Source organism: Pteropus alecto, unplaced genomic scaffold, assembly GCF_000325575.1.
Source record: "Pteropus alecto unplaced genomic scaffold, ASM32557v1 scaffold78, whole genome shotgun sequence".
Lineage (NCBI taxonomy): Eukaryota > Metazoa > Chordata > Mammalia > Chiroptera > Pteropodidae > Pteropus > Pteropus alecto.
This window is the reverse complement of record NW_006443124.1, coordinates 10,814,961-10,833,013: the sequence shown is the minus strand read 5'-3', so window position 1 is coordinate 10,833,013 and position 18,053 is coordinate 10,814,961. Positions and strand designations below refer to the sequence as shown.

Sequence of the window (18,053 nt, the reverse complement as noted above, 5' to 3'; positions counted from 1 at the left end):
TAATTCAGAACATAGCCCCTCCACATACTCAGAAGACAGATGGCTGCTTGGTCAGCAGCCCTAAGGAAGACAGTAAACAAAGGGCTCCCAGCAGGCCTGGAGCACCAAGTACTTTTTCTGCTGCTCCCACGGACAGTATCTGCTCCTGTAACCAGCTCCTGTACTCTAGCAGCACAGGCGGCTGCTCCCCCAGTGAGATAACCCCTCCCTCTGCCTGTGTGTATAAAACGTTGCTAGCTCTCTGCCAGCAGCAGCTTTTTCTGCAGCTCCGGTCAGCCGCCATCTATCTGAGTTCCCCTGATTCGTGAGTAATAAATGGCATGCCTTTCGTCCTTCTGGTGGTTTTTTCGGAAATCCAAAACCCAGGTGCAAGTTCCTGGCCTGGAGCTCCTGCGTTACAAGATCTAATTCATTCTTTTGATGTATTACATATATGAAATACATGGTTATTCCATAATTTATCCAACCAGTACCCTATTGTTGTACAATTAGATCATTTACCACAAAGATGAGATGAATAGATGTTTAAGCACTCACCCATGTTTCTTTAAGATGACTTCCTAGAAGTGAAGTTGCTGGATCAAAGGATATGTGCATTTTTAATTTTGATAGATATAGCCTAATGCCCTTTAGGTTGGTTGTACCCCAAACTGCTTCCTCACCAGGCTTGAGAATAGTCAAATTTTAACTTTTGTCTATCTAATAAGCCAATATGATATATTATTGCTGAGGTTAAGTGCTTTCGTATGATCATGGAAGACTTTCATGAATTCTCTTTTCAAATCTCTGCCTATTTTTTCTATTGGATTTTTATCGTTTTAATATTGACTTGTAAAATCTTTTAATTTTTTTTAACATATGAACCCTGTTTTATACTTTACAGATATTTTTCCTATTCTGTCTGTTGTCTTTTAACTTTATGATCATTTACCTTACACAGAGGTATTAATTGTTATATAGGCATTTTAAGCAATCTTTTTCTTTATGGATTTCTAGATTTGGCTAATACTTAGAATGGCCTATGTCTCAAGATTATTAAAACAGTTTCTTGTATTTCATTGTAATTCTTTAATTACAACTATGCAACTGTGGTTATAGTCTTAATCCTAATTTTTCATTTTTGAAACACCATTTACTAACCTATCACTTTTTTTTTATTGATTTGCAATGCCACTCTCTAATATACTATATATGCACAAATTTAGTTTGTTTGGACATTCTACTTTCTCCCAAAGATCTATTTGTACCAGTATTTGTGTCATTATTTAAATTTCTGTGGTTTTATAGGCTATTTTGATATCTGACGGCCCAAGTCTCTCCTAATTAGCTCTTTTCCCTCAATCGTTTTTATTGCTCCTAGGCATTTACTTTCCTAGATGAGCTTTATTCTCAAGTTTTCAAGTTTTCCACAAAACAATATTAAGATTTATTTGTCATTTAAGTTTTAAAGAAACTGCATTATAGCAGATGTGAAAAGGCGAAACAGAATGAGATACAACAAATCAAAAGGAGGAAGCAAATGACATTATTTGTGATGATTTGGTTGCACACCTAGAAAGCCTACAAGAATTAATCAGAAGCGTCTAGAGCGTTCCACACAGGGTCCACACACATGATGTTACTGTTTCCCAGTGAAGCCCATGGGCTTAAAGGACCCTCAGGTTTGTCTAGAGGCCCGGGCTAAAATTCAGATACGAAATTTTATAAATCTTAATGGGTAGAAGCTGAAAAAATGAAAAACCCTTGTGAAAGCTGCAAGTAATTTCTATCTGGCAAGAATGAACACTTCACTGGTCGTTAAGTGAACTATTCTTTTATTCTACGAAAATCTTCCCCAAGTGTCTTCCAGTTTTGTATGATGTCTCAAAGAACTCAGGGAAGAATGGATGAAAAAGGCATGTGTTACAGGGAGAGTTGCATCTCTCCAGATTGGGCTGCTTTTGGTTAGGATGGTTGTTTCCTGCCCCGACCATGACCTGTTTGTGAGCACCTGTGGTTAGAGAGCTGCATGCAGAACAGGGCCCACTTTGTGGGCAGGCAAACTATGCAATATGCAGAGCCCCCTGCTTAGAAAACTCCCAGACTAGCTTACTGTTCTGCTATTGCTCTGCTGAAATTCTTAATAACTTTTGAATAGGAACTCCTGCATTTTAATTTCGCACCTGGCTCAGTAAATTATGTAGCTGATCCTGCACCAAAGTCGGTGAAAATATTTTCACAAGGCACTGTAAAACTGAGCTCAATAAAAACTAGCTCCACCAGGACCAGAAAACGAGAGAGGAATGATCTTCCCATTTTTCCTGGAATTCAGAATTAGTCTTTTTTCTGAAGATTAGTAGCTATGGTTAATCTTTTTTTTTTTTTTTTTACCTTGGTGCAAAATTGAACATGGGTTCTTCCTTCATATGCCTTTGCATACAAGGAAAAAAATAGTTCTTCCAGCAGGGTAAGAAAATTTGACTAACAGCTACATAAAGAAGAGGTTCAAGCAGGGCAACCACTTATTTTGTGAAGAGGGAACTGGGAGAAGGGCATTTGGGCCTCTGAGGTATATCTGGTTCTCTACTGAAAAAAGGGTGGCTCTTCCATCCACTTCTGGCTGTGGGGGTGACAGCTGCCTTCATCAATTATTGCCATTTTCCAAGAGAGCTTGAAAATTACACATTTGAAAGCTATGTCACATCCTCTTATCTTCAGACACAGCTGCTTGAGCTCCTTAGAGTCCTTGGTCTTTGATGAAATACTTTGCTGTGACATAGCTGTGAGTCCAGGATTTGCTGGCTCCCTTTCTGGTAATTCAAATTTATCTATAGTAGGAGAGAAGGAAGTTGATATGCTGAGAGAAGCAGAGATGAGATACAGAGAAAAAAACATACCCAGACCTGATTGTTTTCTGTTTTGATTCTTTGGGTTATCATAGCTTCCCTTCAGTAAATCTCATATGTGATCAAGATGGTTCAGATTGGTGTTCTGATTTTTGCTCCCAAAGAGTTCTTGGAAGTAGACTTTATTCCCATTTTATAAGTGAAAGAGCTAAGACTCAGGCCCTGGATATTGGAGTCAAATTTACCCAGTTCTCTAAGTGCACTGAAGCCCCAACTACGAGTCTCTCAGATGTCTTTGTTAAATATTTTATTCAAGGTGCACATCCCTGAGCTTTTTCCATTATTCACCTCTCCCCCCACATCCAGCCAGTTTTGTTTATTTTGAAATAACATAGGACCGCTTCCCTTTTATCATTTAGGATTCAATTGCAAGAAATAAAAAACAATTATTTAGCTAAATTAACAAAAAGAATTTATTGGCAGTTTATTAGATAACTCATAGTCTAGAACAAGGGTCCTCAACACCTGGGTCATGAACAGATACCAGTCTGTGGCCTGTTAGGAACCAGGCCGCACAGCAGGAGGTGAGCTATGGCTGAGCCGGCATAAGTTCATCTGTATTTGCAGCAGCTTGCCAGCGCTAGCATCACCGCCTCAGCTCCAATTTAGATCATCAGGCATTAGATTCTGATAGGAGCACCAGTTCCTGGTGCCCAAGAGGTTGGGGACTGCTGGTCTTGAAGGAGGAATTGCACACCCAGTCTTGAGTAGGTTTTGAACCAGAAAAGTCCAGATCTTAGTACTGAGAGGTTGTGTTCTATAGCTGCTATCAGCAGTTTGCTTGGCTACTTACAGACATGTGCTCATCCTTCTACTCATGGGGAAAGTGACACCTTTTTAGGTGCTAATGACTTGGGATCCACAATTAGCAGCCCACCAGAATGAGGAGGATTCGAAAAATACCTCAAGGAATGAATGATGAGCAGTAGAAACAAAGGAAGTACATTCTGTTCTATAGCAGATTCGTTCTGCAAAATCTTTCCATGTAAATTTATCTAGTCTAGGTATAGTGGGAAAAATAACACACTGGTTTGCAAAGGCCTACAAGTGGCCAAATAGAAATGCCATATAGCAAACGCAAAGGACACCAGTTGAAATGAAAATGTCTATCTTAGCTCTCTTTCTCTCTCCCTTTCCTGGTGAGGATGATAAACTTCTGTGTTCTAGATCCAAACATTTTAATTGACAGGTCAAATATATGATGATTGTTTTATTAAAATTCATGTGAAATTCAGAATGAGGCTCTCACCTTTCTTCCAGACATATGCCCCTATTCATCAGATTTCTCTGGCTGCCACCGACTCCACTGGGCCTTCCCTGTAAAGTAAGTATTGAGGCTAAAATGACTTTATTCCAACTTGAGCTTAATGGTCTTGACTCCTCCCACCCCCGTTTTAAACACAAGTAATTCATTTTTATTATGGAAAACTTTCCTTATGAAAAATAGAGATCAAGACAAAAGTGATGCGTATTATGTCTTCCTACCTACAGAGATTTTTGAGCTTCTCTTTTGGGAAATGTAGATATTTTCTATATCCATAACTGAATCCTAACTAATTATAACACATTTTAAAATATCACGGACAACATCAGATCTTTAAATTTGAATTTGAATTTTGTGCGTTAACAGTATGTATTGCGAAATGATCACCACAATAAGTCTGGTCAATATCAATATGAAGGGCTTTTTATCATTAATAAATCCTGAAAGTGCATTTTAATACCCAGCATTTTTACATGAAAATACTTACTGCACTTGCAAAGTGAGTTCTAAGTGTGGTGAGTTTATTAGCCAGAGCTATTCAATTTGCAAGTGACAGACACTGAAATCAAAGTAAACCTTGTAAAAACAGAGTTTTAAGAAATGGATACCAGTAGATGCCAGAGCAGGGCAGCTTTAGGCACCTGGGCCCAGACACAGGGATGTGATGTCTTTTGCCAAGACAAGCTAGTCTCTACTTTCTGTGTAGCAGCCTAATTCCCTCAGACCTCTCTCTGTGGTTGGCCAGGTGGAACCTTACAACACATCCTTAAAATTCACAGCATGTCAAAGACAAAAGCCAAACAAATAAGCAAACTGGATATTGCAACAGGGAGAGCACCCCAGACCGGAAGACCATAGTGTGTCAGCAGGATGGTTTTATGTGGAGACATTTGCAGGGAGCAGTAGACAACTTCTAGGTGGGGTGATTTTACATTTGTAATTGTTTTTGTAATCAGGGGGTCTCGGTCAGCTCAACAGGAAACATTTGTGTCTAGCTAGTTTCACGGGGAAAAATAGTTCAGATAATCATTTATAAGACAATGCATGGGAATTTGGAGAGTCTGTGTCTGGCCTTGTCATAGGTAAACAAGGGAGTCATCTGTGAGTCTTATCTAAGTTGCATGAAGAAGAGTGGTTCTTTGTAGTAAGCTGAAACGTGAAAGGGTAAGGGGAATTTCTTAACCATCTCAGTTTCCTAAGAACACAGGCCTTAGATAAAGTTGAACATTGTCAAGACAAAGAAGAAAGGAAGTTCCCCACCAGCTGCAAGAGACACATCTCTGCGAAGAGCACCCCGTGCTTGGTCACATGCTCATCTAGGTCAGTCTTCATGGCCCAGTGTGGGGGGGTCGGGAGGTACTGTGAACGACTCAGCCTGGGTTATGCCCACTTCTACTGTCAGGGTGGTGAAGAGAAGGATTATAAAGCAGTTAAAGAAAATAGCTCCACAGCAAACTGTCACCATTTAATTCCAGTGGCACTAAATTTGAGAACTTTTCCTTAAAGCAGAAGACATAAACCTTTGTTCAAAGTTAAACAGTGGCAACGTGATAATGATACTGGTAAATGACCATGAATCCTTTCCTAGACCTTTAAACAGTCCAAGGAGTCTCACACGATACTCCACGTTTCCTTCCCCAGAAGAATTGCCCCTCCCTCTTTCCAATCTTAGTGCTATAAAATCAAACTGGCAAATGTTAAAGATACTTTAGTAGTATTCCAAATTACTCATTCTTTTTTTTACCATTTTTTCCCATTCTTCCTCAAGACCATCTTTGGCTTAATGTGGCCTAGAAATCACAGAAATCCCCGCTCCCACCACCTAAGAGTTTTAAGGCCTCAGGTATATGAATCAACATGGTGAGAAAACAGCCCCTTTCTAACCGGATTTTGGGGAAATTTGATTCTTTGGACCAGTTGTTACCCAAAGAAGCAAATATAGACTGGAGGTCTTAGACTCTAAAGACCACTTAAGAGTTTTGAAACTCCTTACATCTGAAACTAATAAGATACCGTGTGTCAATTATACATCAATTTTTAAAAAAGGAGTTTTGAAACTCTTCACCTTTTCACTTCACCGGCAAAACTTCAGATAAGGAAACAGAGCCCAGAAATCCCATCCTGTGAAGAATCAGGATTCCAACTTGTAGTTAGTGGATTTAATTTAACCACATGTTATTTAATCAGGCACTTTTGGCAAAATATTTGTGGTTTCCTCCCCCCTCCCCCCACTAGGGGCATCAGTGCACTTGGAGAATTGAGTAAACTTGACTCCAGTATCCAGAGTGTGGGATAATTAAATTCAAAGACCATTCTACACTTTTAGAGGTTGAATTCCTTACAGACTTCTCCATCTCTGTTCCTATCCCAGGTCATACCTAGAATGAAGCTGCATCCGCCTTGCAGGTGCCCACCAGAAATCCGACCACACCAAGCATCCCATGACATTATTGAAGATTTATGGGCTGCAGTGGAAGGTGGTTACACTGTAGATGACATGACAACTCTTTCTTTCTCTCTGGCAATCAATGACATCCCTTAACTCTTTTCAGATCAAGACTCCTCTGCTCCTTCCAAAACCCTATAGTCCCTACACATCACCTTGTGAAACTCTGCAGAAAGTGAGGTATAGTGAATGCCTCTCCCCATATATCCCCACAAATAATGTTTATCTCAAAGCTCACTCAAACCTATTTGGATTCCTCAGCTCTCTAACTCTGGGGCATAACATTTCTGTCACTATGTCAATACTGTGAGACATCTTGTGGGGGATCTTTATAGCTCATGATGACAGTCCTCAGAGACTGAGTGTTGGTGACCCTGTATTCCAGGCTATGCTGGAACAATTAGGGTCTTTTACCTAGGAATTTTATATTAAAACTAAAGGTCTTCAATTTTTATCCTTGTGTAGGGCTGGGCTTGAAGCATGTTCATTCTGAGCTGTGGGGCAGCCAGTCCATGGAGAGAGATCCAGTCTACAGAGAAAGAAGTATGTTAAGATACTTTTAGCTGGAGGTAATAGAAACCTCGACTCGAGGTTTCAGACATGCCTGAGTGTTTCTATAACGCTTTCTTTGTCGGTTGTTCCTACTTCTCTAGTCTGTGCTGATGGGCCTCTATGTTAATGCCTACCGTGTGATAGGTGTCCAGAGGGCCCCTCCGGGCCTCTCACTCCACGGTTCCCTGATGAGGGGTATCCTAGCTTTATCTTGACCATTCCTTCTCATCTGCTGCCTTTTGTTGCAGGGTCCCCTCTCTGAGCCAGCAGCCTTCTTGGGTAGAGTGGTGAGATGGTCCAAGTTCAGCCACCTATTCCAATGTGCAGTGGATCCAGGGGAAGTACATATGCCCATGTCACACCAGACTACTTTTCTCTCCTGGTCTTTTCATATAGCCAGTTTGCTCCAGTTCTTTTTTGTTCATACATGTCCCTCCTTTGTCAAAGGGGAGAAATTGGCAAGCATGTTGCCTCAGCAGATGGTCAAGTGAAACACAGAATGCAGGTCTCTCTCCTCCTTGTACTCTTCTCTCTAGTTTTCTCACTTGTCTTTCTAGAAGCGACAGCACTTTCCGCCCCTCTCCTATGGGGAGGAGGAAATCTCTTCTCACCATGAATTCTGCACTCCCCACAAAGCAAATCACCATCTATCTCCCTTTCACTCCTCCCCACTTCTCTTACAGAGACTAGAGGGTGGCTGGAGTGGGGAAGAGGCTTCAAACTCTAGGCTGTTTCGGCCCACTTTCGGGGGAGTTGGCTGGCTCCAATTACTGGCAATTTTCTTAAGGGTGTGAGTTAGTTAGCACTTTTTTGCTCTCACCTGTGGGCTCTAATCACCAATTCTGGGAAAAATTTAACACAATATCCTCTTAGAGAAACAACGATAACAACCATCTCTAATATTTCTTGAGCTATTGTTGTGTATCAGGCTATGTATATTTTATATTAATTGTCTTATTTAATTGTCGTGTTGATCCTATGCATTAGGTCCTATTATTACCCCTATTTTTCATGTGAGGAAACTGAGGCTTATAGATTAAGCCACCAGCCTAAAGTCACTCAGGCAATGCGTGGTAGGACTGGTATTCAAGCCCAGTGGTAGGGCTGCAGAGCCCTATGCCATCTACGTCACTAATGCGTATTCACTCAGGACTGGTATTCAAGCCCAGTGGTAGGGCTGCGGAGCCCTATGCCATCTATCATGCTCCCTCTCCTGTATGCGCATGGGAAGCAGTCTTGCCCATTGTTTTTTAAGGAGACATTCCTTGAAGGAGGATTGTCGTCATAGTGTATATGTACTTTCCCCAAAATGCTTCCTAGAGAGACTGAACCAGAACATAATGTCCCTTACACCTTAGCCAGTACTGGGTATTGCAATTTTTTTCCCAATATAATTTTGTTATTATTTTAATTAGCATTTTAAAAAACTTCAAATGAGGTTGATCACTGTATGTTTGCCATACGTATCTACTCTTTGGTCAACTTTATCTTCCAACCTTTGGTCTATTTTTCCCCTCCCCAGGAAATGAAAGGGAAACTTTATTGAGGCCCCAGGGCCAAGGGGTTTGGGCAGGAGGCCGCCCTTCAGGTGGAGGAAGTGGTGGAGAGGCCCTGAACTTCTTACGGCATAGGTTGTTGGTGTGGCCACACTTCTCGCAGCAGTTGACAGCGTGGGGATGCAGGTGTGCGTAATACCTGTGGCAGGTGATCTTGGTGCAGTTGCACTTTTGGGCGAGGGCGGAGGGAGCGCTCGATGATGTATATATCAAGACTATTACCTCTTTGATGCTATATATAATAATATTTCTTTCCAAGAATAAATTTTTTATTGTGGTAAAATAAATATAACATAAAATTTAGCATTTTAAGTGTACCATTGAGTAGCATTAAGTATATTCACAATGTTGTCCAACCATCGCCATTATCCATTTCCAGAACTTTTTCATCATTTCAAAGAGAAACTTTGTACTCATTAAAAAATAACTCTTGATTCACCTCTTCCCACAGCTCATGTTAACCTCTATTCTATGTTCTATGAATTTGCTTATTCTAGATATCTCACATATGTGGAATCATACAATAGTGCCCTTTTGTGTCTGACTTACTGCACCTAGCATAATGTTTTTAAGGTTTATTCATATTGTAGCTTGTGTCAGAATTTCACCCTTTTTAATGGCTTAGTAATGTTCCACTGTACAGATATACCACATTGTGTTTGTCCAGTCATTTGTTGATGGACACTTGGCTTGTTTTCTCATTTTTGCTATTGGGAATAATGGTGCTATGAACATTGATGTACAAGTACCTACTTGAGTCTTTGCTTTCATTCCTTTAGGTACATACATAGGAGTGGAATTGCTGGATCATGTGGTAATTGTGTTTAACTTTTTGAGGACAAAATATACTTTTTAAAAATTTAAAAACATACAAATATGTATAATAAGGACAGGTAAGTCATTTAACTCATTAACTTATTAATTTATTTAACTCATTAATTAGCATAGTAAAGCTAATTTAATGGAGAATTCAAGACTGAAATGAAAGAAAGAATGCAGTTTGCTAAATCAAATACAAAACTTGTTATCATTCTACAGGGCAATAAAAGCTTAACCCCTGGGAATATGTTTTCTACCAGACATCATTTGCATCTCTCCTCTACAAAAACCATTTGCAACTTACCAGGCTTCTATAAGTTAACATCTAATTTTATAGAGTCTGGGCCCTAATCAATAGAAAATGGCAAATCAAGCAAAGCTGCATTTTCCTAAAGAATTATAGGGCCCTTAGGTGGGCTCGTTAGACAATGTTTTCCCGTGATGTTGAAAGAGCAAGCAGTAATCTTTTTGCTTTATCTCTAATTTTTTTTCTTAACTTTGTATTTGTTCCCTTTCATTTTGTTTATGGTCTTTTTTGCATTCATTTCTTACCTTTGCTTTTACTTTTTGTCTTTGATGTTATGCTTACAAAAGTTAATTCTCTGTTTATATACATATATATTTCCTGATAATTATATGGTTTTATTTTTGAAATTTAACTTGTAAACCTTTAAATATTTGATTTACCAGAAATATATTCTTTTATATGATTTGAGGTAGGGATCTAAAGTTTTTTCCCAAATGGTTAGCTAGTGTCCCAATACCATACCCTCTCCCCTAGTTTGAAATGCCATGTATCATATACTAAATTCTCATACTTGGGTTTGTTTCTAGACTTTTATTTGTCTGTCTTTGTCTTTTCTGGCACCAGTTTTACAGTTGTAATTAATAAAGCTTCTTTTCACTGTGTTCCCTCTAGCAGTTCTGATAGGATGGCGCTCTGCTACTAGCAATCACACCTTTGGTCAAGAGAACTACTGCACACAGAGGAGGGGCAAGTGGCCAGCCTTGTTTCACAGGCAGCAACTCTCAAATGTGAAACTGTGTTGCATTCTTTAGAAAACTCCATTGGAGATCCTAGAGGAAGACGCTCATCTAGGGAAAGTACATGCTGAGTGGGGTAGGGGTGTGGGAGGTGGGGGGAGGGAGAAGCTCATTCATAAATTTCTTCAATCACGTGGTTCTATTTACATGAAGATGCCAGATTGTCACTGTGTCCTCCCAATTTTGGAAGGGGATTTTACACTTAGGGAAGAAGCCCTGAGAAAGAATATCAGAGACAAGCCCTAAGGGAGGCATTTTCGGCAGGCATTCTAAAAGACTGGTACAGGTAGGGCCTTCTTGAGCCTCTGGATTTCATCTCACTTAGGGGCGATAGACACACAAAAGATGAACGTACTCCTGCTTCCTGACTACTCACAATATGTGCTAATACTATTAGAATAAAAAAAGATATCCCGAGCTCTGCTCAATGGTTCTGGCTGTTACACTCCATAAGGATATTCAGCTGGAATCTTTAAGGTCACTTCTCTTTCTTCAAAAATAAACTTTGGCCTTTAGTGGAAATGACACAAAATATTCATATTTAATAGACTATATAGTATTCTTAAAGTACCAGTAAACCAGTCTTGAAAAATGACTTAATAACCACATTCCTACTCTCTGCTGAGTACATTTGGGCCATCTGTATCCACCGGCTCTGCATCCATGGAATGAAACCAGATCAAAAAAATATAACTATAAAATAAGTTACCTTGTTGCTGACATGTGCTATTTAGTTAGGCCTACCATGGTTGAGTGTACTGAACATGTACAGCCTTTTTTTCTTGTCATTGGTTACTAAACAATACAGTATAACAACTATCCGTAGCTTTTACTTTGTTTACATAGCGTTTACTTTGTATTAGGTATTATAAGTAATCTAGAGATGTTTTAAAGTATACTGGATGGAAGACGTGGTACATATGTACAACGGACTATTACTCAGCTATAAGAAGAGATGAAATACTGCCATTTATGACAACATGAATGGATCTTGAGATAATCATGCTGAGTGAAATAAGCTAGACAGAAAAAGTTGAAAATCACACGATATCACATATATGGGATATAAACCTAAAGCAACAAATGAACAGGACAAACAAACAGAGACTCAGGGACATGAACTATAGACTAGTGGTTACCAGAGGGGAGAGGGTGAGGAAGGAGTGGGGAGATAGATGGGGTAAAGGAGATCAAATATGTGGTGACAGAAAGAAATCTAACTATGGGAGGTGAACGTACAATGCAATATATGTATATATGACTTACTGTTGAATTGTACACTGGAAACTTATTGGATTTCATTAACCAATGTCATCATAATAAATTTAAAAAATAATAAAGTATATGGAGGACGTGTGTAGGTTACATACAAATACTCTACCATTTTATATAAGGGACTTGAGCTTCCATGGATTTAGATTTCTATGGGGGTCCTGGAACCAATACCCCCTGGATACCAAGAGATGACTCATTCTTTCCAAGCATTTCAAGAATACGTGAAGTTCTTATCATGCTTTTTGTTTCAAAATATTTTTATAGTGGAAGCTTCTTTTGGTCATCTTTTCCAGGCTTGTCTTTGTCTTGCCTGGAAGAGAAACTGTGATGCTTCCAGTGAGCTCAGATCACCTCTTCTCTTGTTTCAGTCTGCTGCTGCTGCTGCTGCTCCTGCTGCTACTGCTGCCTTTTGCCAAAGGGATGGATTCCTGTGCCATTGCCAGGAAAACATGTTAGTCACTCTCCTCCGAGTTAGAGCTTGCACTGCTGGCACCCAAGTGTCAAACTGTAATCGTCTGTGATATATTTAGATTTTTACCTCACACTGCATTTGAACATTAACTACATGTCAACAAGAAAATAAATGGTCCTGCTTTGGTTGTGAAGCAATGTATGGGCAGAATGCCACATGAACTTGTTCACAGTAACATTGTTCCTAGTAACACTGATTTTTTATCGAATTACAAATATTCACACTCAAAATTCCTCTTTAATCAGGAAAAGTGAGTTATTATCAGAGGCCACAGGACATTTTTAAAATCATTGTCTTTGAATCTTAGAGGCACTAAGTAAAGTGCATTTTGTCCTGAGATAAATGAGCTGTTTTCAGCCTAAGGGAAACCAGTACAGGATATACTGAGTTCTGATGAATTAGATAGTTAAAACAAAAGGTGGTGAAGAAAGCTTTGTAATTTGTAGAAAGGAGATGGCAACTGCTACTATGGCAGGATAGCTCCCTGGGGGAGGGAGTGAGGGTGCCGGTTCCCTCCACACTTTGGAAAGGACAAGCTGGAGCAGAACTGGGCTGAGCAGGTCAGAGTCATGTTTCCACTCTCAACAGACCACACCAACAAGCGTGACTTTGGGGTGGAGTTGGAATGCCAGCTGCTGGAGGTGGAAAAAGGCTGGGTCTGGGACTGAATGAAAAGAGGATGAGAGTGATGGATAAGGAGGTTGTGAGTTAGGCCAGGGAAATTTTTAGTGATCAAGGGACCTAGATGAAGGGGTTAAATATTCATGATCATATCAGCTTGTTTGACTTGGAGAAATCTGTGCAAAGTTCATCCAATATTTTAACATTATAAAGAGGGAAAGGGCTGGGCCTGATACTGCAGGCCAAATGTTATAGTGTAATCAGCCTGACAAAGGGCAAAAAGTGGGGCTTTGGAGAGGGACTTCAGAATTAGATCATAGTGCTACAATGCAAGCCAACCATTTTATAGAGTGAGGAAGGACCCTAAGATTTAGGCAATTTGGAGTTAGAAGTGGATTGTAATGATTTTTTTTTTTTTTTTATATCAGAAGAGCATTATAATCAGAAAAATGCTTGAGGGGAAAAAGCAGGAGTCTAAATTGTGTTCTATTACTCCTTAACCAGTATTTCTTATATTTATACTTATATTTCTGATTAAACAAAGTTAAACAGGACTTCTCAGAGCCTTTAAAATGATAATGTTAACCTATTAATATCTCCTGGCACACTATCCTGGAGGACACACTTTAACTTAATGTTAAAAAAAGCACAACCAAATTCAACCACCATATGTAACAAAAACACTGAAAGTATTTCAAAATATCAGCAGTGAATGACTCTAGTTGAATTCTTTCTCCTACTCTTTTTTAGCACCTGGTCTTCCTAGGTGGTCTCCCATCCAAGTACTAACCAGGCCTGACCCTGTTTAGCTTCCAAGATCAGAGGAGATCAAGTACATTCAGGGTGGCAGGGCTATAGACTCTTACTCTTTTGTATTTCCCACAATTACTTTGATGAACCTCTAGAAGGAACATGAAATTAAATAAAGTAGTGGTGTAGTTGTAGGAGGTCCATGTTGAAGTCAGAGTTTTAAAAGCTGCGTGACCTTGAACAGGTTCCCAAACCTCTCTGGGTCTCAGTTTCCTCAACTATAAAATTGGAAAACAACACCTACCTAATGGGTTTGCTATGAAGATTAAATGAATTATGACATTCAAATCACTCAGCACAATGTCTGGCACATACTGTAGGAGCTAGAGACAAAGTAACTACAATTATTACTGAGCTATTAGAGTTTTAGAGTGTTAGAAAGAAGTGCTGGTTTGACTAAAGGCACTGGTCCACTCATTATGATATCAGGGAGACCAGAAAACACCATTTTCTGAGTTTGTAGCTTCCTCCTGAAGCAAAGAATTACAGAAACTGCTATAGGGTGTAGGACAGGATTCTGTAGGACAGTTGGTAGGGATGATTATGAAATCTCAAATGACTGAAAACCTTTTTTCTCATGGTGAGCAGCCTATAAATACTGTATTTTAAAACAAACAAACAAACAAACAAACACTTTCCTGATTGCTTGGAACTAAATTAATCATCCCACCAGTAAAAGGCATTTGACCACTTCCTTTTTCTAAAATACTCTGCTGAATGAAAAGAACTTGTGCTCCAACCACCGCAGTGCCTCCAACATTATTCTGGCAACTTCATTGTTTCACGATTGTGATTTTTGGAAACTTGTCATTAAGATTCTTCAGAATTCTTAAATAACTGTTTCTGACTTCATTTATTTAAATAACCCAGAATAGCCTCTTGAGCTATAAGTTTGATGATCCAGGAAACTATTTATAGCAGGATGAGTACTCTCTGTGACTGATGTTACTTACTTATGTTTTATTTTGAGAAGGACAAATCCGTAAAAAGATTGATAGGGTTGATGGTATTTTAAACTGAAAGCATTGCCAAGGCAAATAAGGCAAGTAGATATGAAACTGGAACATAAAGAGATATGGGCGTGCTTTTTGCTAGTTTAGCTAAAGGTTGGGGAGGCAGAGTCCGTAACCCAGATGCAGTGATTTTTTAGGTGGATTAAACATTTCTGCCTGGGGCAGGATGGCCTCTATTTGCCCAGTCTTTAATAACCTAGAGCAGACGGAGACAGGAACCATCATAACTAAGGCCAATACTGTCCTTGGTGTTACTTATATCCTCCTAGGAAGGAGAAAAATTGGAAATAGAGGAAGGTTAAGGTCAATGGAACTTTTCTTTAAAAAAGCTTTTTTTTGCTAGGAGCCCTTAATAGTAGAATCATAATTATTCAGAACAAGAAATCACAACAAATTACTGGAGACTGGAGATTCAGATGCCCTTTCTTCTGAAATCTCATTAAGCAATTTATCAGAAATGCTTATTACATAAAATTGCTTCCTGATCACAAGCTGGCTTACCCTCCGCACCTGGAACACGCCGTAACTCTCAGCAACTCTTTGCTCTCCCAGGTGCCCATGTTAAGTGAGTGAGAGGCACTTAAATATTCATTAGCTTTTGTAATTCTATCACTTACTGGCTGGCCTGAACGCACCTAGGTAACGTATCATGTGCCCCTCGCATCCAGCTCAAGACAGGGGCTTGGAATATATTGGGGATTAAAAGGCTTAACCCCGCAGACTGAACAAAGGACATGAGTGGTTTAAAGAACGGTGCGACAAGGTTGAAGGGAAAAAAGCAAGGCGGTTAGACTGAGAGTGGATTCCTGCCTGAGAGGGCGCTGTCTTTGATTATGACATAGCTCGACTTGAGGCCCTACTCGGGGCCGGGTTCCAACGGCGGCTTTCACCTCTACCATCCAACCCACCCCGAGGGTAGAGGTGAGGGGCCTCTGGACTTGGAAGATTAGCTGGCCCTCCCATTTTGGGGGCCCAATACAAGGTGGGGCTCCGGCGGGGGGGAACCCCACCACCGGAAGTTTCTTTGGAGATAAAGAAAAAACGGCGGAAGTAGGCCAAATGCGCTTCCAGCCAGCCTTTATTCTTTTGGAAGGGGAGGTGCTTCACTGTTCTTTGCCGCCGTGGAAAGCCCCCGTGGCGGATTCTGTGTGCAGGTTCAATTGGCCAGCTCTGCCTCTCATACATCTCTCCACCGCCTGTATCCTTTCCCAAGTTATCGTGCCGGGACATGACGTACGCTTGTACGTACCTGGGGGCGGGACCTCAAAAGGAAAAGCGTCTGAGCCCAGATCTCGCGAGAACATTCCTTTCCTTCGCAGTTATCGCTCTGCGGCTTTACTCTCGTCGCAACGAGATCTTTCGAGATCTTCTCCGCCCCCGCTACCGGCGCTCTCTCTGCGGCCGCTGAGCCGGAGCCGGCCTGAGCAGCGCGCTCCGCTGCGGTCCCATTTCCGAGGACCTAGGCGCTCGCGTGGACACTCGCACGTACCTCACTAGCACCTGTCCCTCGGCCCACGCGGCCCGCTCTACGCGTGCCAGCCCCGCCGGGGTCCGTGTCCTGTCTCGCCGGCCGGACCCGGGCTCGAGCCCGAGCTGCAGCCAGCGCCATGTCGGTGGTGGGCATAGACCTGGGCTTCCAGAGCTGCTACGTTGCTGTGGCACGCGCCGGCGGCATCGAGACCATAGCTAATGAGTACAGCGACCGCTGCACGCCGTGAGTGTGGGCCAGGCCGGCCGCGTGCACGAGGGGTGGGGAGGTAGCAACTGCTCGGGTCTGCCACCCTTGCAGCTGGGGAACGCGGGTCAGGGAGTCTCCTCCTTTCCGAACCGAAGGCTTGGTGGGTAGAGGACCCCCTCCGCACCGGATGCCAGGTGACTAGTGGCCGTGACCCGCCGTATGGGTCTGCGCCAGGGAGCGAGGCCTTTTCCCGGTGGCCCGCCGGCTAAGCGAAGGCTGTGAGCGGGTACTCGAACCAACGGAGGGTACTGGTAAGAGCTGGAGAGAAAGCATACAGACCTGGGATGTAGGATAGATCGTCGTCTTTGAGCGGGCAGAGACCATGCCCAGGGCATACTGACGTTTCTTGAGCCCAACACAGCGTTCAGAGTTTTGTACACAGCAAGCACTTAATAAAAATTGAACGGGTTCAGGCGTCTGCTAGTGGCAGGACAGCGGAGCAGACTGAGTCCCACGTGCGTGGGGGCGGGGCGGCGCCCGGAAGAGAGGGAGCCGGAGGGTCAATCTCCGGACGGACCAGGGATCTCGGGATTGGGGTGAGACAGACATATATCAGAAAGCTTTTCATAAAATTGATGCTTTCTCGATAACCTTTGCATTCATTTTGTTTTCTTCACATCGTTTCCGTATATTAAACTATGTTGGGTCATTCTCTGCTGTTTTGTGCGCATCCATTTTCACAGTAATACATTCCAGCCAGGGTGTTGACTGCAATTATTAATGACTCAGGGACTCACTTTGACTTTTAGAATCTATAGTAACTTATGGGACCAGTATAGACATAGCTTTAAAAAACCGTGACTCACTCAGGTCCTTCCTTTGTTAGAGTAAAAAAGTCTACTTTTTGAGTACGTAGAGATGCCTTTTAGTCCACTGTCTTTCTCTTGGACAAAGTCTTTAAGCAGCTTGGTATTATTTTCTAGGTTCTCAGTGTAGCCGTTCACGGGCATCTGTTCGAAGGCGCGTTTTTTACCCTGACCTTTGTCACGCTTCTTAAACAGATTGCTAACCAAACTAGATTGCCCTGTTAGCCTGATCTTTTCTACCTAGAAGGCTCACAGCATTTCCCTCCACTTGTCATATTTCTACCCCTTGGTTTAGACCTAATCCAGATGCTTCCCCAGAAAACCCATTTCAGATCCCCAAACTGAAGTTTGATGTCCCTTTTCGATTGCGTTTATAGTTTTTAACAGCTATATCGAGATGAAATTTGAAGTGTACAGTTTGATTGTTTTTGTGTCACAAAAATTGTGTAACAATCCTCATAATCAATTTTAAAACATTTTCATTACACCTCACTCCCCCTTTTTATTTTTTACAGTTTTTAATAATGGGTATTATGTTCTAATTTATATTTCCAGGAAAGGGTATTGTATGCTGAAGTTTTTTTTTTAAGCATTAAAGTTTATTTTTAAGCGTTTAGGCATTAATTTCCTATTTGATATTGTATTCCTCTCTAGATCCTACTTTTCTTAATCTGTAAAGATAGCCTCCAAGGAATTAAAAAGTCTAGAGCACTGTGTTAGGCATGTAACATCTAGGTCCTTTCTTGCCTAAA

At 41.2% G+C, this 18,053-nt stretch overlaps 1 protein-coding gene, 1 long non-coding RNA gene and 1 pseudogene across 2 annotated transcripts in view; 1 reads left to right on the top strand and 2 right to left on the bottom strand.

The window, feature by feature from the left end:
• Positions 1–1,363: 1,363 nt before the first annotated feature.
• On the bottom strand, positions 1,364–17,028 carry LOC107196497. Its single transcript, XR_001517887.2, has 3 exons — positions 16,775–17,028; positions 4,135–4,202; positions 1,364–2,807 (listed from the first exon to the last, which is right to left on the bottom strand). It is a non-coding gene; the product is annotated as an uncharacterized LOC107196497 (long non-coding RNA).
• On the bottom strand, positions 13,676–13,794 carry LOC112472032 (annotated as a pseudogene).
• HSPA4 (heat shock protein family A (Hsp70) member 4) overlaps positions 16,088–18,053 on the top strand; it is a 37,469-nt gene continuing 35,503 nt past the window's right edge. The window contains exon 1 of the mRNA XM_006923139.3: positions 16,088–16,471. Coding sequence (XP_006923201.1) covers positions 16,365–16,471 — 107 coding nt within the window. The 5' untranslated portion in view covers positions 16,088–16,364. The remainder of the gene's footprint in view (positions 16,472–18,053) is intronic.